We start from the raw sequence: 24,923 nt of genomic DNA on the forward strand, positions 1-24,923 counted from the left end.
GAATGGTCTAATTTTGCTCCAATATCCTTTATTCCTATGGAGGTCAGCATATGCCCTGGCAGTATCGGCTTGTTTTGGAGGCTCCCTCACAGTCTGGGAAGCAAGAGGTCTAAACCAACAGAATGAGAATCAGGTTTATTATCACTGACCTACTGCATGTTGTGAAACTGAGACGTAGGTTGTGAAATCTCGGTACGGTGCAGCACATCAGAAGTAATACAAGTTGCAATTATATGTATAAATGAGTAGTGAGGTCGTGTTTATGGTCTGTTCAGAAATCTCCTTGCTGGTAGTAATGAGAAGAGGCGGTGAATAGATGGTGAATCCTCAAACTTTGCCGAATGTCCTGAGCAGCTGCAACACTTAGCGATGGGAACTGTAAGGCATCTGACCGCAAGTCCCTATAAAGGATTGTGAGGGCTGCTGAGAGGATCATTGGGGTCTCTCTTCCACCTTTCAGAGATATTTATCAGAAGTGTTGCATACAAAGGACCCTTAGCATTGTTGAGGATCCCACCCATCCATCCAACAATCTCTTTGACCCCATACCATGAGGCAGGAGGTGCCGTAGCATTAAGACCAGGACTGTTAGGATGAGAAATCGCTTTTTCCCTCAAGGCCGTGAAACTACTGAACTCTTTGCCACCTCCTGGGTCTCATCAGGTATGAAGTGCAAGTAGCGTTATACTGTTTACTTTTTAACATGCATTACAAATGCATTTTATTATTTGTTACTTTACTAGTGATATTATTACTTTAATAAGACACTGCCCAGAAGAAGGCAATGGCAAACCACTTCTATAGAAAAATTTGCCAAGAACAATCATGGTCATGGAAAGACCATGTTTGCCTATGTCATATGATACGGCTCATGAAGAATGAATGAACGAATATTACTTTATGTGTTGTATGTGAGTTGTATGTACTGTGTTCTGCACCTTGGTCTGGAGGAACGTTGTTTTGTTTGGGGGTATACATGTTTATGGTTGTGTGTGAGTTTTATATCCTGTGTTCTGCACCTTGGTCTGGAGGAACATTGTTTTGTTTGGGGGTATACATGTTTATGGTTGAATGACAACGGAACTTGAACGTGAATAATAAGAAGAAAGGAGAATCAATCTTCAGAACTGCTCATTACCAATGTTCCCTCTAAGGTGTGTGCATGCACAAAATCTTTTGCTGTTAGTACACGGAGGAATTTAAACTGCACACAAAAGGTTGTCACCCTCTACCTCGTTGGTACGTTAAGTATATTTCATGATCGTATGCAATCGCATTTCCTTTTCCGGTTTCTGATGCGGATTGTGTTGGCAATGTGGAGTTTGTGATGATTTGTCTGCAGATTTTAGAACTGGCTTACTTATATTAATTATATTTTATTGAAGAAATTATTGATTCACTATGTCGAATTCCATAGAAGCAGAGGTGTGAAGCACAGAAGAAGTGCTGGTTTATTTAAAATGGAATGGCTTATTATCCTTAGAAGAGCTTTAGGTTTACTTCCACTTAAACATCCAGTGTGCACATGTTGTTGTCACTGGGCAAAGAAATTGCACAGCACAGGAGTTTTGTGCCGTGATCATTACAAATTAAAGAGAACATTGCTTGTGACCTCTAGCACCCGATAAGATTGAAGATCTGCTCAGTGTACTGCCTGACCTGACCATTTCTCTGGCCTTTCACTTAGACCATAGGACATAGGAGAATGACACCATTCAGCCCATTATGAGAGACGTAGAGTCATACAGCAAGGACACAGGCCATTTGGCCCAACTGGTTTATTCTGACCAAGATGCCCATCTGAGGTCGTCCTATTTGCCTGCACTGCATTTTGGCGATATCTCTCTGAACCTTTCCTAACTATGCACCAGTCCAAGTACCTTATACATGTCTTCCTTAACCACCCTCTCTGGCAGCTCATTTCATCCTCTGCATGAAGAGGTATCTCCTCAGGTCCCCTTTAAACCTTTCCTCTCTCACTTTAAACCATTGCTCTCTAATGTTTGATTTCTTTTCGGACCGTGATAACCCTTAGTGACCCTAATGACAGGCTCCTGCCTTGGTACCATAACCCTCACCACATTCTGTGCAACGCTTCCTCCTCCATCTCGGCCTGGTATTTCTAGCTACCTTTCATTATCTTCCTCAGGGGCCTTTCTCCCAGGTTCCTGTTGGTGTCATGGTGAAGTGATGGGGAGAATCCCATGGAAGTTCATCTTGGCTTGGGTGCAAAGGCTGGAGATTATTCCAATGTGAATTGAACTCCTGAGTCTCAGATGTTCTGTGGGCTTTGGCTCAAGATTTGCGTCACATTCCCCTAATTTCTGTAACTCTTTCACAGGTTTTCCTACTTTGATTTGGGCAGGATTCCAGAGGAATGGCATGGAAAAGGCTGCAACCTGGACATTGCAGATTCCAACCACAAGCCATATTCCTGATGGAGGGTTTTTGGAATTGGAGTTGGCTCAATTTTGTCACTTGTAGCGAGGTGCAGTAACACAAGAGATTCTGCAGATGCTGGAAATCCAGAGCAACACACACTTTTGGGCTGAGACGGGTTTCAGTTTGAAACATCAATTGTTTATTTCTCGCCATAGATGCTGCCTGGCCTTCTGAGTTCCTCCAGCATTTTGAATGTGTTGCTGAAGTCACAGTGAAAAGCTTTGATTCTTCATACTGATCAATATATTACACTGTGCATTGTGGTAGATCTATAGCAAAATTTAGAATATAGTGTTACAGTTGCAGAGAAAGTGCAGTGCAGGCAGACAATAATCTCCCTCCTGGCAGTTATTCCTTGCAAGTGGCAGAAGTGTTACACCTGCTCCCTCACCATGGACCAACATGTCAGAATGGGAATGGCGATTGGAATTAAAATGTCTGGTCGCTGGGGAATCCCACTTTTTGCAGATGGACCAGAGGTGTCCGACAAAGCAGTCACTCAACCTACGTCAGGTCTCACCAATATAGAGGAGACCTTATCAGGAGCACCAGATGCAGTGAGTGACCCCGGAAGATTCGCAAGTGAAGTCTTGCCTCACCTGGGAGGACTGTTTGGGGCCCTGAATGGAGGGATCCAGATATAATCAACCAAATATCTCCCCTCTTCCCAGGAGGTAAATGTTAATATAAAAAATACTTCCCAATAATTGCAGATGTTTTGATTGGTTCATTATTCACATATGCACTGAGAAACCAACAGTGGGCGAGCTGTGTTGCCTCAGTTGTTGCTCAGACCAGGCCCTTATTCATGCCTCAGTGTCGCCTGTAGTGGCTTCTGGAGCCAGTTGTGTGCCGCTGGACCCTCCTGGTGCTGCCCTCCAGAGTTTGCTCAGTGGAAGACAAGTTGGATTGTATTTGTCTGTGGCTGCACTAGCACCGGGTGAAGACCTGCTGCAGAATTGTTCTTATAGAAACCTGGCTCCAGGACAACATTCATGCACCATCAGTCTACAGGCCATGATACTCGGGGACTTAGGCTATATTATTATTGGCCATATGCCGACTGTTTAATGCCCTCCATAGGTGCTGCCTGACTTGCTGAGTTCCTCCAGTCTTCTGTGTATGTTGTTGTTTGTCAGTCTTTGTCTAGGTATAGTTTTTTGTAAACTTCTATTGTATTCCTTTTTTTTCCCCTGTAAATGCCCACAGGGAAAAAAAAATCTCAGGTAGTACTTGCTAACATTCAAAGATTCAAAGTACATTTATTATCAAAGTATGTATGCAGTATACAACCCTGAGTTACGATTTCCCACAGACAGCCGTGAAGTAAAGAAAACCATGAAACCCGTTGAAAGAGAAACACCAAACCCGCCAACGTGCAAAAAAAAGAACAAAAAAATGCAAATGGCAAAAATCAAGCGATAAACACAAAATATAAAACGCCAACCATAGAGTCAATGCAACTGTCCAGGAATGTGCAGCTTCACTCAGTTCAGTCCAATCAAAGTGATGTGTCGTTCGCTGACCGCAGGCCACTGAGCTGCACCACCCCAATCAACCTCGCAGAAAACTGCAACCAGAAATTATAAACTCATCGTAATATGAACCGCAGAGTCCAGTATTATACGTACTTTGATAATAAATTTACTTTGAATTTAGAACTTATAACGGAATACTTGCATACAGAATTAACTTGTGTGCTTATTTTCCCAGAGTTTTGCAGTTTCTGGGCCCGCACTATAGCAGAGAACAGGAGGTTCTGAGGCTTAGAACAGTTAGAGGAGGTGACGAGGGATGAACACATTCTCAGTTTCAGGAGAGAAAAGAGAACGCTGTGAGAGACAAGTTAAGCCATAGGATAGAATATAGGTCCATATTCATGAGACCTTCTCAGACTTAGTGAAGAGTCTGCCATTCCAGTCCACTGAAATATGCCTGCAAGATTCTTTATATTTTATGTTGAAGATATATAATTTGATAGTAAATAAATATTGAAAACTCTATGCGTTTTCAGAAATCTTTTATGAAATTTTAGTTACATAACTTACCTCATTGCATAATTTGGCACTGGGGTGTGCAGTGACACTTGCCAGCTGCCCCCAGCACATCATAGGGTGTGTTGGTTGTTAACACAAATGACACGTTTCGATATATGTTTCGATGTACATGTTATAAATAAATCTGAATATGAATCTAACTCCCTCAATATTGAATACCAATTGGTTCATTATTGTCATGCGCACCAAAATACAGTGTAAAGCTTCTATTGGTACGCCATGCAGAAAGGTCATTCCATACTTAAGTACATCAAGGCAGTAATATAAGACAGAATATTTTATTTTATTTATTTAGAGAGGTACTGAAGAACAAGCCGCACTGCCCAGCAACCCACCTATTTAACCCTAGCCTCATCACAGGACTGTTTACAATGACCAGTTGATTTGCTAACCAGTACTTCCTGGAACGTGGCAAGAAACCGGAAGACCCGGAGGTGACTCATGCGGTCATGCCCTACAGGGGACCATAAGATATCGCAGCAGAATTAGGCCATTTGGCCCATCGAGTCTGCTCCACCACTTTATCATGGCTGATCCATTTACCCTCTCAGGCCCAGTCTCCTGCCTTCTCTCCGTATCACTTTATGCCCTGACTAATCAAGAATCTATCAACTGGATACCATCAGAGTTCCACAGGGGTCGGTGTTGGGACCGCTGCTTTTTGCGATGTATGTCAGTGATTTGGACTATAGGATTAATGGATTTGTGGCTAAATTTGCCAATGATACAAAAATAGGTGGAGGAGCGGGTAGTATTGAGGAAACAGAGAGCCTGCGGAGAGACTTAGATAGTTTAGGGGAATGGGCAAAGAAGTGGCAAATGAAATACAATGTTGGAAAGTGTATGGTCATGCACTTTGGTGGAAGAAATAAACAGACAGACTATTATTTAGATGGGGAGAGAATTCAAAATGCAGAGATGCAAAGGGATTTGGGAGTCCTTGTGCAGGATACCCCAAAGGTTAATCTCCAGGTTGAGTTCATGGTGCAAAAGGTGAATGCAATGTTGGCATTCGTTTCTAGAGGTACAGAATATAAGAGCAGGGATGTGATGTTGAGGCTCTATAAGGCACCTGTGAGACCACACTTGAAGTATTGTGTGCAGTTTTGGGCTCCTAATTTTAGAAAGGATATACTGACATTGGAGAGGGTTCAGAGAAGATTCACGAGAATGATTCCAGGAATGGAAGGGTTACCGTACGAGGAATGTCTGGCAGCTCATGGGCTGTATTCCCTGGAGTTCAGAAGAATGAGGGGGGATCTCATATCACATTACGACTGTTAAAAGGCCTGAACAGATTAGATATGGCAAAGTTATTTCCCATGGTAGGGAGTCCAGGACAAGAGGGCAGGGCTTCAGTATTGAAGGATGTCCATTTAGAACAGAGATGCGGAGAAATTAATTTAGTCAGAGGGTGTTAAATCTGTGGAATTTGTTGCCACGAGGGGCTGCAGAGGCCAAGTCATTGGGTGCATTTAAGGCAGAGATAGATAGGTTCTTGATTAGCCAGGGCATCAAAGGGTATGGGGAGAAGACAGGGAAGAGTGGATGACTGGAAGAATTGGATCAGCCCATGACTGAATGGTGGAGCAGACTCGATTTGCCGAATGGCCTACTTCTGCTCCTTTATCTTATGGTTTTATAGTTTAACCTCTGCCTGAAATTTCTCTGAAGACCTGGCCTCTACAGATGCCTGAGGCAATGAACTCCACAGATTCACCGCTCTCTGGCCAAAGAAATTCTTCCTCATCTCTATTCTAAAAGGACACCCCTCTATTCTGAGGCTATGTCCTCCGGTCCTAGACTCTCCCATCACAGGTCATCCCTCATTCTTCTGAATTCCAGTGAGTAAAGACCCAAAGCCATCAAACGCTCTTCAATGACAGGCCTTTCAATTCCGGAATCATTTTTGTGAACCTCCTCTGAACCCTCTCCAATGTCAGCACATTCTTTCTGAGCTAAGGGTCCCAAAACTGCTCACAATACTCCAACTGAAGCCTCACCAGTGCTTTATAAAACCTCAAAATTACATCCTTGCTTTTATATTCTAGTCCACTTGAAGTGAATGCTAACATTGCATTTGCCTTCCTTAGCACCAACTCAACCCACAAATTAACCTTTAGGGAATCCTGCACATGGACTCCCAAGTCCCTTTGTAACTCAGATTTTTGTATTTTCTTTGCATTTGGAAAATAGTTCTTCTACACTGCTCAACATTGTATTCCATCTGCCATTTCTTTGCCCATTCTCCTAGTATGTCTACGTCCTTCTGTAGCCTCTCTACTTCCTCAAACCGACCTGTCTCTCCACCTACCCTCATATCATCTGCAAACAGGACGCTAGAATTGAACTTAAAACTCCGCCGCCCCAAACTGTAACAGTGCCACGCTAACCACAATGCTGCCATGGCTCCATATAGTGTTACCGTTACAGAGAAAGTGCAGTGCAGGGAGACAAGTAAGGTGTGAGGTACAAGATGCAGCCGAATGAGAGATCAAGAGTTTATCTTTATTGAACAAGAGGTCTGTTCCAGAGATGTACAACAGTGGAGTAGATGCTGTCCTCCATTCTGGTGGTACAAGTTTTCAGTCTGTTGTATCTTCTGTCCAGTGGGGGGTGGTAGAAGAGAGAATGTTTGGAGTGGGTGTGTGGCCAATCACACGTGGCCTCCTCTACATTGGTGAGACCTGACGTAGAGTGGGGGACTGCTTTGTCAAGTACCTTTGCTCCTTCCACGGAAAGCAGGATTTCCCGGTGGCCAGCCAATTCAATTCTAATCCCCACCTCATATTCCATCGAGATAGCCCCCAACCTGATGGCATGAACATCGATATGCACCCCCCCACCACTTCTCCTCATCTGCCTATCATGTCTCCTCCTCCTTCCCTTTTCTCATGGTCCACTCTCTTCTCCTATCTTCTCCAGCCCTTTGCCTTTTCCACCTATCACCTCCCAACTGTGTGCTTCATCCGCCACTCCAGCCCATCGGCCTTCACCTATCACCATCTGTCTTGTACTCCTTTCTCTCACCCCAACTTTTTATTCTGGCTTCTTCCCCCTTCCTCTCCTGTTTGGATGAAGGGTCTCGGCCCAAAATGTTGACTGTTTGTTCATTTCCACAGATGCTGTCTGACCTGCTGAGTTCCGTCAGCATTTTGTATGTGTTGCTCTTTGATTTTGTTGCCTGCTGTATTGAGGCAGTGGGCAGTGTCCATGGAGGGGATGCTGGTTTCCGTGATGGATCAGGCTATGTCCACAACTCTCTGTAATTTCTTGCGTTCCAAGAATCTCATGGTACCGTATGCCTGTGCGTTCTTGTGTTCGTTGACGTTAGCGGGGAGTGAGTGCTGTTGAGAGGAGAGCAGGAAAAGACAAAATGCTGCATCTGTGGAGGCAAATGGACAGTTAATATTTCAGGCTGAGGGCCTTTCCCTGAAGGTCTTACTGCTTTAGGCGCTTAAATAGATGGTACCAAATGGTTTGGGGCTGGGGAAGGGATTTCCAAATCAAAGTCTTTGGACTTTGTTGTACAATTTGTGTAAGGGGGTTTCATCTTTTACTGCGTAGGCTAATTAAAATGGCTTCTCTGTTATGTTATACTTGGGAATACTTCTTTGTTATGTTAAACGCTGAGAAAGTTTTTGCGCTAGCAGCTTGTTTTGGGTTAGGAGTGTGATAAGAATATGTTACGAACCAATTGGGATAGTTGTTATGATTTTGGTGTATCTAGAAGATTTGTATGTGTGGGGTTTTGGAGGGAGAAGGCGGGAGAGAGAGACAGAGAATGGACCAGGTGCTGTGAGTCCGCTAACTGGGGTCGGACCCCGTGAGGAGGGGAGATGGAGACGGACTCGTGTGGAGCGTCTGATCGACCACCGTTGTTGGTCCCAGGCGGCTGGTCGAGGTAGTCTGAGGGGTCGCAGGGTGAAGAAGAAGGGTCCTGAGTTCCAACTGTTTGTGCACGAACAGATTGAACTTTGATAAGTGTGGCGCCTTTTTATTTTCCTTTTATATTTTATTCTCTATTAATTATATAGTTCCAGTAATATCTATAAACTGTAAATCATTTAATCGTATCTGGTGTATTGTCTGTTATTTGGGTGGGGTGGGGTACATCACACAGCATCCACACAAACTAATTACCCAGTTCGCCAGGGCCGAGGGCTGTTTCCCTAGACGACAGCGAGCCGAGCGACCCTGAGGGTGGCCAGGGGGCTACATTTGTCTGTCAAACCCTGGGCCCAGGTCAGTGAGATTTTATACTCGTCTTGCTTTCTCTGGAACATCAGAGGCTGTGAGGAGACCTGATGGAACTTTATCAAATTATGAGGGACATAGATAGGGTAGACAGTCAGAATTCCTCTCCCCCCCCCCCCCCCAGGGTAGCAATGTCTAAGGCTAAGGTAAGAAGGGGAAGGTTTAAAGGAGATGTGCGGGACGTTTTAATAATGCAGGGTGGTGGGTATCGGGAATGTGCTGTCAGTGGTGGTGGTAGGGGCAGGTATGTTGGTGGTGTTTATTTATTTATTTGTGGAGATACAATGAGGGACAGGCCCCTCCTGCGCTTCGAGCCGCACTGCCCAGCAATATCCTGATTTAATCCCAGTCTAAGCACAGGACAATTTACACTGACCAAACAACCTACTAACCAGTATGCCTTTGGAAAGTGAAAGGAAATCGGAGCTCCCGGGGGAAACCCATGTGGTCATGGGGGAGAACATACAAACAGGCAGTGGTGGGAATTGAACCTGAGTCACCTGTACCACTATGCTACCATTCCGTCCTAAAAAGGATGTCAGATAGACACATGAATATACGGGGAATGGAGGGATATGGCTCAGCTGCAGGCATAAGAATCACTGAGTCAAAGAGAAATACAGCATAATACAGGCCATGCTAACCACTGTGCCTGCCTAGCTGGTCTCAATTTCCTGAGATTTTCCCAATCCTTCCAAGGCTCACCCCTCCACGTATCTATCCAAGTGCTTCTTAACGCAAACATGAGGAAATCTGCAGATGCTGGAATTTCAAGCAACGCACATCAAAGTTGCTGGTGAACGCAGCAGGCCAGGAAGCATCTCTAGGAAGAGGTACAGTTGACATTTTGGGCCAAGACCCTTCGAAGGACTGTACCTCTTCCTAGAGATGCTGCCTGGCCTGCTGCGTTCACCAGCAACTTTTATGTGTGTTGTACTCCTAGATCCCTCCGTTCTATTACTCTCCCTAGTGCTACAATGCTTTGCCTTTACAAAATGCATCATCTTACATTTACCTGGAGTGAAATCCATTTACCACTCCTTGGCCCGTTTCCCCAACTGATCCAGATCCTTTTGTACAGCACCTTCTTCACTGTCAACAATGCCTCCATGTTTCATGTCATCTGCAAACTTGTTGGTTAAGCCTTTGTGCCTTCACATTTAAGTATACTGTGTAAATAACTAACGATCCCTACTGACTATGGCCACCCTCTGCTTGCTAACTCTGAGGCAGTTTTGAATCCACCTAACTAGCTCTCTCCGAATTCCTTGGGACCTAACCTTTCAGACCAGCTTATCATGGAGGACCTTGAGAGCTTGGATGCAACATCCATTTCCCTAGCCTCACCTACCCTTTTGATTACTTCTTTGAGGACCTCTGTTGGTGGGTGATAACCATGGATGTTCCGCCCAAGCCATCTCTATGATATGCAAGCCAAGGCAGTAGGATATGGAGAGCAAGCTGTTGCCCATTCACCAGGCTTCTTCTCTCCATGCAGCTGATGACTCCAGAGGAACGGCAGAGGCTGATACAGTTTGACACCGTTGAACTCAACTTAGGCCTGCCTTAGCGACTCCAGTTCAGGGTTTTTCCTTGAGGTTTACTCCTGAAGCCTTCCCCATGGGTGGGTTGAGCAACAAGGCAGCAGAGATTTGAGATCAGAGTTTTCCTTCTCTTAGATGAGCTGCTAACCACAGCTGACGAGCCCCATCTGCCTGATGTGACTGGTTTTAAGGTGCCAGTAATCCACCTTTGCCCCTTTTTCTGTCAGTAGAAATGTTTCTGCTGGGCTTAGTAACGTGAAGGACAGGAGCTGGATTTGGTTGTCAGAGGCTATTTGAGACACACATCACTGGGAGCATTTAATACATAGTGGGAGCTTATCACCACCAGTACCTCCAGCTATGACAAACTTAAGGAACCAGTTACCCCTGAAGATGTCTAATTTAACTTGGCACGGATATATTGTACTCACTCCTGTACTATGCAGTTGATGTAGCTTCGTTCACACCACTTTCATGACAAGGTAAGTAGTTTGATTTTTTTTGGGGGTGGGGAGGGTTCTGGATAGTTTAACTTGTGTCATGTTCAAAGTGTGCAACATCACATTTTTGGCTGAGTACAGATTTGAGTCTTTTTTGCACCCATTTGCACTCCATGACTGGATTAAATTTCAGATTTGCTGGCACCTGCTCCAGGTTGGGATTAGGTTAGAGAAAAATTATGCTTGAGTCGGGTGGTTACTAGAAAGAGATTACAGTGAATATTCCACAAATATTTTCAGAAAGTTCCTTTTGACACATCACCCTCTATGCACTGTGGGTTTTGCAAGGGGTGTCTGGGATCAAGTGGAGGACAGTTGGCTGTGGAGGCCAAGTCATTGGGTATATTTAAAGTGGAGGTAGATAGGATCTTGATTGATCAGTGTCTCGAAGGTTATGGGATGAAGTAATCCATGCCTAGCTAATTAAAATACCAGATCCTTGCCAAGCTTATCAGTAACCATTTGGATGAGAGACTAAAGTCCAAGGATACTTAGTTGGATACCTGCAAAGTCTTGAGGAAAATTCATTGGAAGTATCCAAGAACAATTGTAACTTAAATATAAACTAGAAAAGACCTAACAATAACACATAAGAACCTGAAGTGAAAAATTACATTATAATTAATAAAATGCAGACAATACAAACAAACACAATAGCAAAAACTCATCCCTCATAAAACTCTACTGATGACCAGAGAATGTGACCAAAGGTAAGAGGAGAGTTTGAAAGGGGAAATTAATCAGCCATGTTTGAATGGCGGAGCAGACTTGATGGGATGGATGGCCTAAATCTGTTCCTATATCTTAGGGAAATATTTATGAAAAAACTTCAGTCAGCCTTCCCTGGGAATCTCTTTGGGAAATCCTCCTTCCTGTATGGAATTTTCCCAGCAAGAAGCGACCATCATATAGGCTTTGATGGCACAGTCATCGATAGCACCAACTTGCAGGTGGTATCAGCAGCTCGGCTGGGGTCCAGCAAATGTGCTTCTGAATCTGCCTCCACTCATGGCTTCCACTGCCAAGCTTTGAGCAGGGCTTTCAACAGATAGACAAGAACAATTGTAACTTAAATATTGTAACAGTGGAGAGCGCTCTGACTGTTGCATCACAGACTGGTATAGAGATTCCCAGCAGACAGGATCGCAAGAGGCTGCATAGGGTTGTAACTCAGTCAGCTTCAACCTCTCCACTATCAAGGCACCATCCGTCATTAGTACCCTACCCATCCACGACATGCCCTCTTCTCAATACTACCATCAAGGAGGTGGTTCAGAAGCCTGAAGACTCACACTCAATGATTCAGAAACAGCTTCTTCCCCTCTGCCATCGGATTTCTTAATGGACAATGAACCCATGAACACTAGCTCAACGTTCCCCTTCTGCACTCTCTGTCAATCTATCTATCTGTAACTTGATGTAACTTTTATGTCTTTAACTGTACTGCTGTCACAAAACCAACAAATTTCAAAACATAAAGGCAAGCGGATGGGCAGGAGGAGAAGATGGCGGCGCACCTGCGTGTGCGCAGCCCCCCGGTGAAAAATGATATCGTATCTGTTAAATGGGGGCCGTGGACGATTCTGATTTGATGGAGAATGGATGTGAAAGCACAGAGGAACATCTGGAGAAATTTCTGAAACGCTCGTTCGCTGCTGTCGTTACTGCGTGGTCGGGAATCTTTCGGAGGGTAGGCCTTAAAATCCCCGGCCTTGCCTGCTGTTGGGGACCGAGAAGGAGGTCGAATCGTTCGGACAGAGATGGCACTCAGTACTTGGTGTTGGAGAGTTGATCAGAGCTCGAAGTTTTCGGATGACTCAGAGTCGGATTGTGGTCGGCATGGCAGGGAGAGTTTTTCTTCCTTCTCCCGTCTGCGTGAGATATGGGACATTTGAGAAACTTTGAACTTTACGGTGCTCATGGACTTCTTCATCAAGTTATGGTATTGTTGCACTGTTTGTAACTATATGTTATAATTATGTGGTTTTGCCAGTTTTTTCAGTCTTGGTCTGTCCTGTGTTTTGTGATATCACACCGGAGGAAATAATGTATTATTTCTTAATGCATGCATTACTAAATGACAATAAAAGAGGACTACATGTCTTCATAATCTTAGCGATTCTGCAGCTGTGTGAAATCTTGAGCAACATACACAAAATGCTGGGGGAACTCAGTAAGACTTCTCTCTTTCGATGGTGAGTGCGAGTCTGTTGGTCCTCAGTTGGGGGGCTTGGAGAAGTGACGTGAAAGATGGTAACATCGAAACATGGTCTTCTTTCCCATTGTTGCAGGAGCGATATCTCTCTCTCCCTCTCTATTGAGAGAGAGCCTGTCTGAGATGTTGAAGTGTTAGGATGTCCAGTAGTTTTTGAAGGACTCCAGTTCATGGTCTCTTTGGGGACTTTGCTACTGTAAGAATTTCAGGTTACATATTGTATCCATTCTCTGAAAATAAATTGAACCATTTGTATTGCTGAAATTTCACGACGCAAGTTAGCGATAATAAGCTTGATTCTGAATTGTCCGGCTTGTGTTTGTGGGTTTGCAGGGGAGAACAGAGTGACCACACGAGAGGACCCACAGGTCTGGGCTGAGGGCAAACAGCAGCAGAACAGTGGAAGTGAACCAGAGGAGAAAGCCCAAGTCCATCGTGGTCAACATTTGTGCCAGCGAAGTGAGTAAACTCACCTGCTACAGTGAGGATAGAAGGGACAGAATCCAAATGAGGTTTAGTGTCTGCAATGCTGAGGATGTTATGTTAAAACTTTATAAGGCATTGGTCAGATGTCACTTTCAGTATTGTGTGTAGATTTGTGCCTCTTATCTAAGAAAGAGGCCAAGTCATTGTGTATATTTAAAGTGGTGGTTGATAGGTTCCTGATTAGTCAGGGTGACAAAGGTTGCAGGGGGTAATCAGGAGAATGAGAGGGTTAATAAATCAGCCATGATGAGGTAGTGGAGCAGACTCGATGGGCTGAATGGCATAATCCTGCTCCTATGTCTTACTGTATAGTCTTTTAAAAGATGTTACTGTACCTGCCTCAGCCATTTCTTCTGGCAGATCATTTCATATACTGACGAACCCCTGGGTGAAATATTTACTCCTCTTAATGTACAAGTGGTCTTATAAGAGCGAGGTAGAAGCTGTCCTTGGGGTTGGATTCTAGAAGCGAAGCAGGCAAAAAGGAAGGTGTTTTAATGTTGTATTCTCTGTTGGGGTCTGTTCTCAGGTAGGGCGCAAAGGAATCCACTGGCATTGAGGAAAAAACCATCCCCTTCAATGTCACCAACTGCATCCGTGCCAATTCGACGTTCTACCTCCTGCCCTCGTTCCATCGCGTCTCTGGCAACGCAACCGCAACCACCAGCAGCAGAGCCACGAACGGCCTCCAGCAAGCCCGTGATGCCCCTGTCCAGGCTGGCCTCAGGTGTTCGGTCGCAGTCTTTGAACCGCAGCGCCGTCACCCAGCAAATCCCGCACAGTACCAGCCTGGGAACCATCCACTCTGCGCCGGTAAGCACTGGAGACACCCGATGTTCTCAGCTCAGCAGAGCGCTGCTGACTTCTGCTAACTTTCCACTTCTCTCTCCTGGAGCAAAGGAGGCTGAGGGGTGACCTGACAGAGGTGTGCAAGATGATAGGAGGTCTAGATCGAATGGACAGGCAGAGACGTTTCCCTTGGGTGGAAGTAGCTTATATGATTTGCTGCATGGTAGTGTAGTAGATTAGTGCAGTGCTGTTACAGTGTTCAATTCCCACTGCTGTCTCTAAGGAGTTTGTATGTTCTCCCTGTAACCGCGTGGATTTCCTCCAGCTATTCCAGTTTCCTCCCACATTCAAGAGATGTAGGGGTTAGTAGGTTAATTGCTCACATTGATTTGTTGGGCTGGAAAGGTTTATCACTGTGGTGTATCGCCAAATAAATTAAAAAATGGTGGGGCAGACTGTGAATTTAAGATGACTGGAAGAAAGTGTGGAGGGGGATGTCAGAGGTAAGTCCATTACACAGGGATAGGTGGGTGCATGGGACATGCTGTCAGGGCTGGTGGTAAATGCAGATACACGGGACATTTAAGAAATTCTTGTATAGGTACATGGATGATAGAAAAATGGAGCACGAGGTAGGAGAGGTTAGATTGATCTTTGAGTAGGTTAAAAGGCTGGGCTGAAGGGGCTGTACTGTGCTGTAGCACTCTATGTTCACGCCTTGGTAAATAGTTTTATTATCGTCACATGTACTGAGTTACAGTGCAAAGCTTGTTTTCCATATCATCCATACAGATCAATTCATTGCAATGGTGCTTTAAGGTAGGACAAGGTCAAACGATAACAGAGTGCAGAATAAAAAGTGCTCATCAGGCTTTGCAAATTTATTTTTTAATGGAGTACCAAGTGTTTTATTAATGCAGAGTGAGATTTTCTTGGACTAGGATTCTGCTTGTGACAGTGAGAAGTGGCCTTGTGGCTTATTGGTAATTTATTGGATTGACAGCCAAAGTATCGGAATCAGAATCAGATTCAGGTTTAACATCACTGGCACCTACAATTCACCTACCAACACCACCGATCAACCGACGATGCCATAGCCACAGATCTACATACTGTCCTCACTCACATGGAGAAGAGGAATGCTTACGTTAGGATGCCTTCTTGGGCTAGAGTTCAGCATTTAACATCATAATCACCCCCAGGCTCAATAAGAAGTTCAGAGACCTCGGCCTGCACCCCGCCTGTCGGATTGCCAGCAGGTGGTAAGGATGGGCACGCTCAACTCCACCCCTCTAACCCTCAACACTGAAGACCCCCAGGACTGTGTCCTAAGCCCCCTCTTCTACTCCACACACAAATCCAATCTGCTGACCAATTTGCAGATGACATGATATTGATAGGCTTTACTTCCAACAACAGTGAGACATCCTACAGAGAAGTCAATGCCCTGACACAGTGGTGCCAAAAAAAACCTCTTCTTCAATGTAGAAAAAATGAAGGCATTGATCATGGATTACAGGAGGAATGGAGACAGGCTAGCCCCTATTGACATCAATGGGGCTGTAGTTGAGTGGGTGAATAGTTTCAAGTTCCTCGGTATACACATCACTGAGGATCTCACCTGGACTCTACATACTGGCTGTGTGGTGAAAAAAATACAACAGTGCCTCTTTTACCTCAGATGGCTGAAGAAGTTCGGCATGAGTCCCCGAATCCTCAGGATTTTCTACAGGGGCGCAATCGAGAGCATCCTGACTGGCAGTATCATCGCCTGGTACGGGAACTGTATTACTCTCAATCGCAGGGCACTGCAGAGAGTGGTGCGGACAGCCTAGTGCACTTGTGGATGTGAACTTTCCTCTATTCAGGACATTTACAGCAGTAGGAGTGTAAAAAGGGGCCCGAGGGATCATCAGGGACTCCAGTCACCCCAAACACAAACTGTTTCTGCTGATTCCATCTGGCAAATGGTACCACAACATTAAGGCCAGGAGCGACAGGCTACGAGACAGCTTCTTTCACATTGATCTGATTGCATATCTGACTGTACATACATATATACTAAACAATTCTGTATACACACTTAGTGTTTGGTCAATATATTCTCACATTTCCTTCCTTATTGCCTGTACATAGTGATGAAGATACAAAATAAAGATTTTTACTCCCTCATGTGAGATGGATGCAAGAAGTAAAAATTCTCATTCTAACATGTGAAATTTGTTTTGTGGCAGCATGACATTGCAATACTTAATAAAAAAATCAATGAATTGCAATAGATATATATAAATATATAACATTAAATTAAGTAGTGCTAAAAGAGAGCACAAAAGGAAAAAAAAATTAGTGAGGCAGTGTTCATGGGTTCAATGTCCATTCAGAAATCTGATGGCAGAGGGGAAGAAGCTGTTCCTGAATCATTGAGCGTGTGTCCTCAGACTCCTGTACATCCCTGATGATAGCAATGAGAAGGGGGTGTGTCCCGGGTGCTGGGTCTCCCATGATAGTCATGGAAGGTTTTAACATGCAGGTAGATTGGGAAAATCAGGTTGGTAATGGATGACTTCCAGGGTACCTAGAGGCGATGCGAGTATCAGTAGTACTCTCAATGGATACGACTAAATATTCTCTTTTCAGCCTGTTATAGCTAAAAAAAAACCAACTACTTCCAAGGTCAGTACAGTCAACAAAGATGTCTTAATGCATTTAAATGAACTATCAATGCTTAAAACTGATGGAAACAACTCTGATTGTGGATGGAGGAAGCATGACTGCAGATCGGCGTTACAAGTGTGTTTGACGAAACGGGGTTTTAATCTCCCAATACCGACTATCTCGCTGGCAAACATGAAGTCTCTGGTGAATAAAATCGATGATCTCAGAGCTAGGGTGCTGAATCAGAGGGACATTAGGACAGCATGTGTCCTTTGTTTCACAGAATCCTGGTTAACCCCTTCCGTACTGGATGCAGCAATTCAGATGGACGGGTTTACTCTACACCGTTAGGATGGATCTATAGAGTCTCTCAAAAGGTGGAGTATGCCTCATGATCAACTCTTCTTGGTTCACAGATATATCAGTGCTGTCTCAATTCTGCTCACCAGACTTAGAATATCTAGCAGTTAAGTGCTGTCCTTTTTACCTACCACGGGAGTTCTCCGGGGTCATTTTGATAACGGTATACATTTCACCTCAGGCCAATGTCAGTCAAGCTTTAGATGATCTGAGCAATGGGATCAACATGCAGTAAAAAGCACACCCTTACACCTTCACCACCGTTTTGGGAGATTTTAACTAGGCCGGTCTGTAAAAGTCACAAAGCAATTACCATCAACAGATCGCTTGCAATACCAGAGGAAACAACACACTGGATCATTACTACACCACCATCAAGAATGCCTACCGTGCTATTCCACACCCCCACTGCGGGAAGTCTGATCACCTGGCTGTAGTTCTACTCCCTGAGTATAGACAGAGACTGAAGACTGCAGCACCAGTAGTGAAGACCAAGGAGGTATGGACAAGGGAAGCACAGGAACGCCTACAAGATGGCTTTGAATCGGTGGACTGGACTGTATTCAGGGATTCATCTTCGAATCTGGCTGAGTATACTGCAGTGGTTACCTACTTCATTAAAGCCTGCATGGATGGGTGTGTGTGTCTACAAAGACTTACTGTATGTTCCCAATCCAAAAGCCGTGGATGAACCAGGAGGTACATCGTCTGCTGAAGGCTAAATCTGTGGCATTCAAGTCTGGTGACCCAGGCCTGTACCAGAAAACCAGGTATGATTTGTGGAGAGCTATTTCAAGGGCGAAGAGACAATTTCGAATGAGGTTGGAGGTGACATCGGATGCACAACAACTCTGGCAGGGACTGCAAGATATTACTTCCTACAAAGCGAAACCCAATAGCATGAATGGCAGCGATGCTTCACTACCAGATGAACTCAATGCCTTCTATGGACGCTTTGAAAGGGAGAATACCACTGCAGCTGTGAAGATCCCTGCTGCACCTGATGACCCGTGATCTCTGTCTCAGAGGTTGATATTTGACTGTCTTTAAAGAGAATGAACCCTCGCAAGGCAGGAAGTCCTGATGGAATACCTGGTAAGGCTCTGAAAACCTGTGCCAACCAACTAGCAGGAGTATTCAAGCACATTTTCAACCTCTCACTGCTACGGACAGAAGTTCCCACTAGCTTCAAAAAGGCAACAATTATACCAGTGCCTAAGAAGAATAACGTGAGCTGCCTTAATGATTATTGCCCGGTAGCACTCACATCGACAGTGATGAAATGCTTTGAGGGGTTGGTCATGACTAGATTGAACTCCTGCCTCAGCAAGGACCAGGTATGTGCAATTTGCCTATCGCCACAATAGGTCAATGGCAGATGCAATCTCAATGGCTCTCCACGTGGCTTTAGACCACCTGGACAACATAACCACCTACATCAGGATGCTGTTCATCGACTATAGCTCAGCATTTAGCACCATTGTTCCCACAATCCTGATTGAGAAGTTGCAGAACCTGGGCTTCTGTACCTCTCTCTGCAATTGGATCCTCAACTTCCTAAGTGGAAGACCACAATCTGTGCGGATTGGTGATAACATTTTCTCCTCGCTGATGATCAACACTGGTGCACCTCAGGGGCGTGTGCTTAGCCTACTGCTCTACTCTCTCTATACCCATGACTGTGTGGCTAGGTGTAGCTCAAATACAACCATTGTTGGTAGAATCTCAGGTGTTGACGAGAGGACACACAGGAGTGAGATATGCCAACTAGTGGAGTGGTGCCGCAGCAACAACCTGGCACTCAACATCAGTAAGACGAAAGAGCTGATTGTGGACTTCAGGAAGGGTAAGACAAAGGAACACATACCAATCCTCATAGAGGGATCAGAAGTGGAGAGAGTGAGCAGCTTCAAGTTCCTGGGAGTCAAGATCTCTGAGGATCTAACCTGGTCCCAACATATCAATACAGTTATAAAGAAGGCAAGACAGCTGCTATACTTTATTAGGAGTTTGAAGAGGTTTGGTATGTCAACAAATATATTCAAAAACTTCTATAGATGTACCGTGAAGAGCATTCTGACAGGCTGCATCACTGTCTGGTATGGGGGCGGGGGGCTACTGCACAGGACCGAAAGAAGCTGCAGAGGGTTGTAAATTTAATCAACTCCATCTTGGTACTAGCCTCCATAGTACCCAGGACATCTTTAGGGAGCAGTGTCTCAGAAAGGCAGCGTCCATTATTAAGGACCTCCAGCACCCAGGGCAGGCCCTTTTCTCACTGTTACCATCAGGTAGGAGGTACAGAAGCCTGAAGGCACATACTCAGTGATTCAGGAACAGCTTCTTCCCCTCTGCCATCTGATTCTTAAATGGACATTGAACCCTTGGACACTATCTCACTTTTTTTTAATATATAGTATTTCTGTCTTTTGCACAATTTTTAATTATTCAGTACACGTGTACTGTATAAAGTATACTGAATAAAGTAAAGTGAAGGCATCCCTTAGTCTTGTGAGACCATAGATCTGCGCCTGGAATGTCTTCACTCTCCAGGGCGCAGGCCTGGGCAAGGTTGTATGGAAGACCAGCAGTTGCCCATGCTGCAAGTCTCCCCTCTCCACGACACCGATGTTGTCCAAGGGAAGGGCATTAGGACCCATACAGCTTGGCACCAGTGTCGTCGCAGAGCAATGTGTGATTAAGTGCCTTGCTCAAGGACACAACACATTCCCCCGGCTGGGGCTCAAACTCACGGCCTTCAGGTCGCTAATCCAGTGCCTTAACCACTTGGCCACATGCCCACACAATTATACTGAATAAGATATACTTATTCATTATTATTATTATTCTGTTTTATGGTATTGCAATGAACTACTGTTGCGAAGTTAACAAATTTCACGTCATATACCGGTGATAATAAACCTGATTCTGATTCTGATTCAAGAAAGTGAATTTGGTGAATGTCTAAGAGATGACTTTTTAGAGCAGTTTGTCATTGAGCCTTCCGGAAGATCACCTGTACGGGTGTTATGTAATGAACTGGAGATGATTAGAGAGCTTCAGGTAAAAAACCCTTGGGAGACAGTGATCACAATATGATTGAGTTCATTGTGAAATTTGCACGTTTTTTAAATCTATTCAATATACGTATACTGTAATTGATTTACTTATTTATTATTATTATTATTCTTTTTCACTTCTATATTATGTATTGCATTGAACTGCTGCTGCTAAGTGAACAAATTTCACGTCACATTGCCGGTGACAATAAACCTGATTCTAATTCTGATAATATGGTTGAGAGAGATAATAAATCTGCCATGATGAATTGGCAGAGCAGACTCAATGGCCGAATGCTCCTATGTCTTTTGGTCTAAGATGGAGGAACTCAGGAAGTCAGGCAGCATCTATGGAGGGGAATAAACAGTTGATGTTTTAGGCCAAGACCATCAGGACTGGAAAGGAAGGGGAAGACCTTAGAGGGGGAGCAGTGAGAAAGGGTCTCACTGAAATCCCTTCGAAGAGAAGATTTAAACTTCTTTGGGATAGGCTTGCATAGAGACTTTGCAGTGGAGTAACAAATCATAAACACAAGAGATTCTGCATTTCCGGAAATCCAGAGAAAGTGCTGGAGGAACTCAGCTGGTCAGGCAGCTCTTGTTAGTTGATGAGTTGTTCACGGACACCTCGCGCCAGAGCCTGGGCTCAGCTGACCTCCATTCACAGATGTGCCCATCCCATAAAACTATGCCAACCAGTGGCAACCAGTTTACTTTATAGTCAGTGGACAAACGCTTCTCCTACCTCTGTAAAAATCAGCTTTTTTTGTCACATGTAAATTGAAACATTCAGTGAAATGTGGTGTTTTGCGTCAACATGGTCCAGGGTCTTTATTTTGGGGGGAGGGGCAGCCCGTAAGAGTTTTGGGGGGGTGGCAGCCCATAAGTGTTGCCACACTTCCAGCACAACGAAGCATGCCCACAACTCACTAACCCTAACTGTACATCTTTAGGAACCGGAGCACCTGGAGGAAACCCACGTGGTCACAGGCAGAATGTGCAAAATCCTTAGAGATAGCAGTGGGAATTGAAGCCTGTTCACTGATGCTGTAAAGCGTTATGCTAACCACTGTTCTATCGTGCCACCCTCTGCCCTCCCCCCAGTCAGTAACCTCCTCCAATCCAACACCCCAAACGCACCCCTCTTTCCCGTGCCTGGTTGCTGGGTGTTATGCCTTCCACTGTGTGTGGCCAAACTCGACAATTCCTTCCCAGAGCCTTCCAACTCTTTTTCAAACCTTCATCCTCAACACACAGCTTAGGATTAGTTGTCCAAGTCCTCTGCCTGCCCTTCTATTTATCACACGCCTCTGCTTCTAAGATGTGCTTTGGAATACTACATCCAAGCTAGGCTCATTTTCCCTTTAAACCCGATTCCCAACCATGGGTTCCATGGACCTTTTGCGTTACGGTATTGGTCCATTACGTAAAAAGGGTTGGAAACCCCTGCTCAAAACCCTTAGCGGATTCAGCAGGTCAGGCAGCATCAGTGGACAGGAATAAACAGTTAAACTCTGGTTAGACCACGCTTGGAGTTGGTGTGTTTAGTTCTGGTTATCTCATGGTGGAGGGGGTAGAAGCTTTAGAGAGGGCGCAGAAGAGATTTACCAGGACACTGTCCGGATTAGAGTGAATGTCTTATGAGGTCAATTTGAGCGAGCTGGGGCTTTTCTCGTAGCAGTGAAGGAGGATGAGAGGCAACTTTATAGAGGTGTACAAGATAATAAAAGGCATAGATATAATGGACAGCCAGAGACTTTTTCCCAGGGCAGAAATGGCTAATATAAGGGAAAATAATTTTAAGGTGATTGGTGAAAGGTATAGGGGGGATGTCAGAGGTAGGTTTTTTTTTACACAGGATGGTGGGTACGTGGAACATGTTGCCTGGGGTGATGGTAGAGGCAGATAGATTGGTGATATTTAAGAAACTCTTAAATAGGCACATAGATGATGGAACAATGGAGGACTATGTGGGGTGGGGGCGGTAGGTTAGATTGATCTTGCAGTTGGCTGAAAGGTCAGCTGAACATTGTTGTTTTATGTTGTGTGTTCTATTAATGGGCAAAAACAGACAGCATCTTCAAAGGAGCCAGCATAGGTATGAAAATGATCTCCTTTAATGTTATCAGAGTTTATCAATCAAACTCTTCTCACTAACTTGTTCTTTCTTTTTCTTTTCCTCTTTACTTCCTTTGTTTTTATCATTTTGGTTTCTTTAATGTTTGTTTTACATCATCCTTCAATCATTCCTTTTTCTTTCATTTTTCCCACTTTTTCTCCCTCCCTCCCCACTGAACATCACCTTACCTATCCAACTATCTCCCCCCCTCCCCCATTGTAATGAATTTACCTATCCATCTCTCTATCTCCTTCTCTCTCCCGTCCTCCCTCCCTCCCTCTCTGCCTCTTTCCCATGAACTTACCTATCCATCTCTGTATCCATAACTCCCTTCCTTTCCTCTCTCCCTCCCTTCCTCCTTCCTTTCTTTCCCCTCCCCTGCCTCTCTTTCTCCCTCCCATCCTCCCCTCTCCCTCCCTCCTTTCCTTCCTCCCTCCTTTCCTCCTTTCCTTTCTCCTTCCTTCAGGGGAAATCTTGGCAGCACAGAGACAGATCCCCAAACCTCTGGAAGGGAAAGGTAATTGACTCAGTCTCCGCTTAGCCTAGCTGTGAGTGGACTGAAACCTCTTTGAAAGCCCTCCCTTTCTGCCCTGACTGCCGAACTTAGCTGCAACCATTCCATCCGCCATCCCTCTGACCAGTGATCACAACAGAACTTCTCCTCAGTTGTTAAAAGGTCCACATGTAGCAGAAAATGTACGGCTCCCACAGGGGTAGCTCTGAGCTTCGTAGTTTTGCCGGTGGTGGTGTGTTGAGCTACCCTGACCCTGAATTAATGAGATCTTTCTCTGCATTTTCTAGCGTGTGTCCTTTGTGAATTTTAGAACAAAGGAACAGGATGAAGAATTGACCAAAGAAACACAGGTGGCTCTCAACGAGATGAGAATCAAGTTTCCCGGAAAATCGAATGAAGAAGCTGAGGTTTTAATGGATGGGGTGAGTCATCAGTGGGCTTTCCAATCATAGAGATATAAAGAGCACAACAGCTTAGAAATGAGCCCTTCAGCCCATCTAGTCAGTGCCGAATGCTTAATCTGCCTAGTCCCATTGACCTGCAACTGGACCATAACCCTCCATAGCCCTTCCATCCATGTACCTATCCAAACTTCTCTTAAATGTTGAAATTGAACCCACATCCACCACTTTTGCTGCCAGCTTGTTCCCCTCTCACCATCCTCTGAGTGAAGAAGTTCCCCCTCATGTTTTGCTTAAACATTTCACCTTTCATCTTTAACCCATGACCTCTAGTTCTGGTTCAAAGTTCAAAGTTGAATGTAAATTTATTACCAAAGTAGATATCTGTCACCATATACAACCCTGAGATTCATTTTTGTGTGAGCATTCTCAATAAATCTATAGAATAATAACCATAGCAGAATCAATGAAAGATAGCCCAACTTCAGCACTCAACCAGAGTGCAGAAGTCAACAAAATGTGCAAATACAAAAAGAAAGAAATAATAATTATTATAAATAAATAAGCAATAAATATCAAAAAACATGAAATGAAGAGTTCTTGAAAGTGAGTCCATTGGTTGTGGGAACATTTCAATGATGGGGCTTTGGAAGATGAGTGTGGTTATCTTCTCTGGTTCAAGAGCCTGATGGCTGAGGGATAATAACTGTTCCTGAACTTGGTGGTGCGGGTCCTGAGGCTCCTGTACCTCCTTCCTGATGGTGGCAGCAAGAAAAGAGCCTGGCTGGTGGGGCTCCCTGATGACAGATGCAGCATTTCATGTACTGCATTCCTACTGCAGCATTCCTACTGCAGCATTTCATGTAGATGTGCTCAATGGTGGGGAGGGTTTACCTGTGATAGAATGGTAAATACTACTATTTGTAGGATTTTCCATTCAAGGGCATTGGTGTTCCCATACCAGGCTGTGATGTAGTTAGTCAATATACTCTCCACTACACCTCTATAGTCTCACCCAATCTCAGTGGAAAAAGCCTGCTGGAATTTACCCTATCTACTGTAAGACCATAAGATCATAAGACAAAGGAGCAGAAGTAGGCCATTCGGCCCATCGAGTCTGCTCCGCCATTTTATCATGAGCTGAGCCGTTGGGCCTTGAGGTGGGTGGGCTCCGTGGCAACAGATCCAACACTAGGCTTCACATCTGTGGCCACTTTATTAGGTACACTAATAGAGCGGCCAGTAAGTGTAAACCTGCAGTTCAAGTCCTCCACAGCATACACACCCTTGGGTCCCAAGTGAAGCCGAGAGTAATTGGCAGGAGCTTCAAGACAGGGAAGAGGTGATATGGAGTTTCCTGTTTTCTGGATGGATTTTATCCCTGTGGATTCATTGTGGAGTGACGCCACCTCGTGGTGAGTTTTCTCAGGACACTGTAAAGACAGCAGAGATTTATTCACCTGAGACTGAAACAAATAAGATCCCGAGGTTACACAGGGGAGCTTGAAGTGGATATTTTCTCTTG

At 44.7% G+C, this 24,923-nt stretch overlaps 1 protein-coding gene across 1 annotated transcript in view; it reads left to right on the forward strand.

The window, feature by feature from the left end:
• The window catches only part of ttll7 (tubulin tyrosine ligase-like family, member 7), a 214,661-nt gene that overhangs the window by 143,517 nt on the left and 46,221 nt on the right, over positions 1 to 24,923 (forward strand). Inside the window, exons 16-18 of the mRNA XM_072274584.1 lie at positions 13,349 to 13,474; positions 14,031 to 14,314; positions 23,285 to 23,419. Coding sequence (XP_072130685.1) covers positions 13,349 to 13,474; positions 14,031 to 14,314; positions 23,285 to 23,419 — 545 coding nt within the window. The remainder of the gene's footprint in view (positions 1 to 13,348; positions 13,475 to 14,030; positions 14,315 to 23,284; positions 23,420 to 24,923) is intronic.

Source organism: Mobula birostris, chromosome 12 (assembly GCF_030028105.1).
Source record: "Mobula birostris isolate sMobBir1 chromosome 12, sMobBir1.hap1, whole genome shotgun sequence".
Lineage (NCBI taxonomy): Eukaryota > Metazoa > Chordata > Chondrichthyes > Myliobatiformes > Myliobatidae > Mobula > Mobula birostris.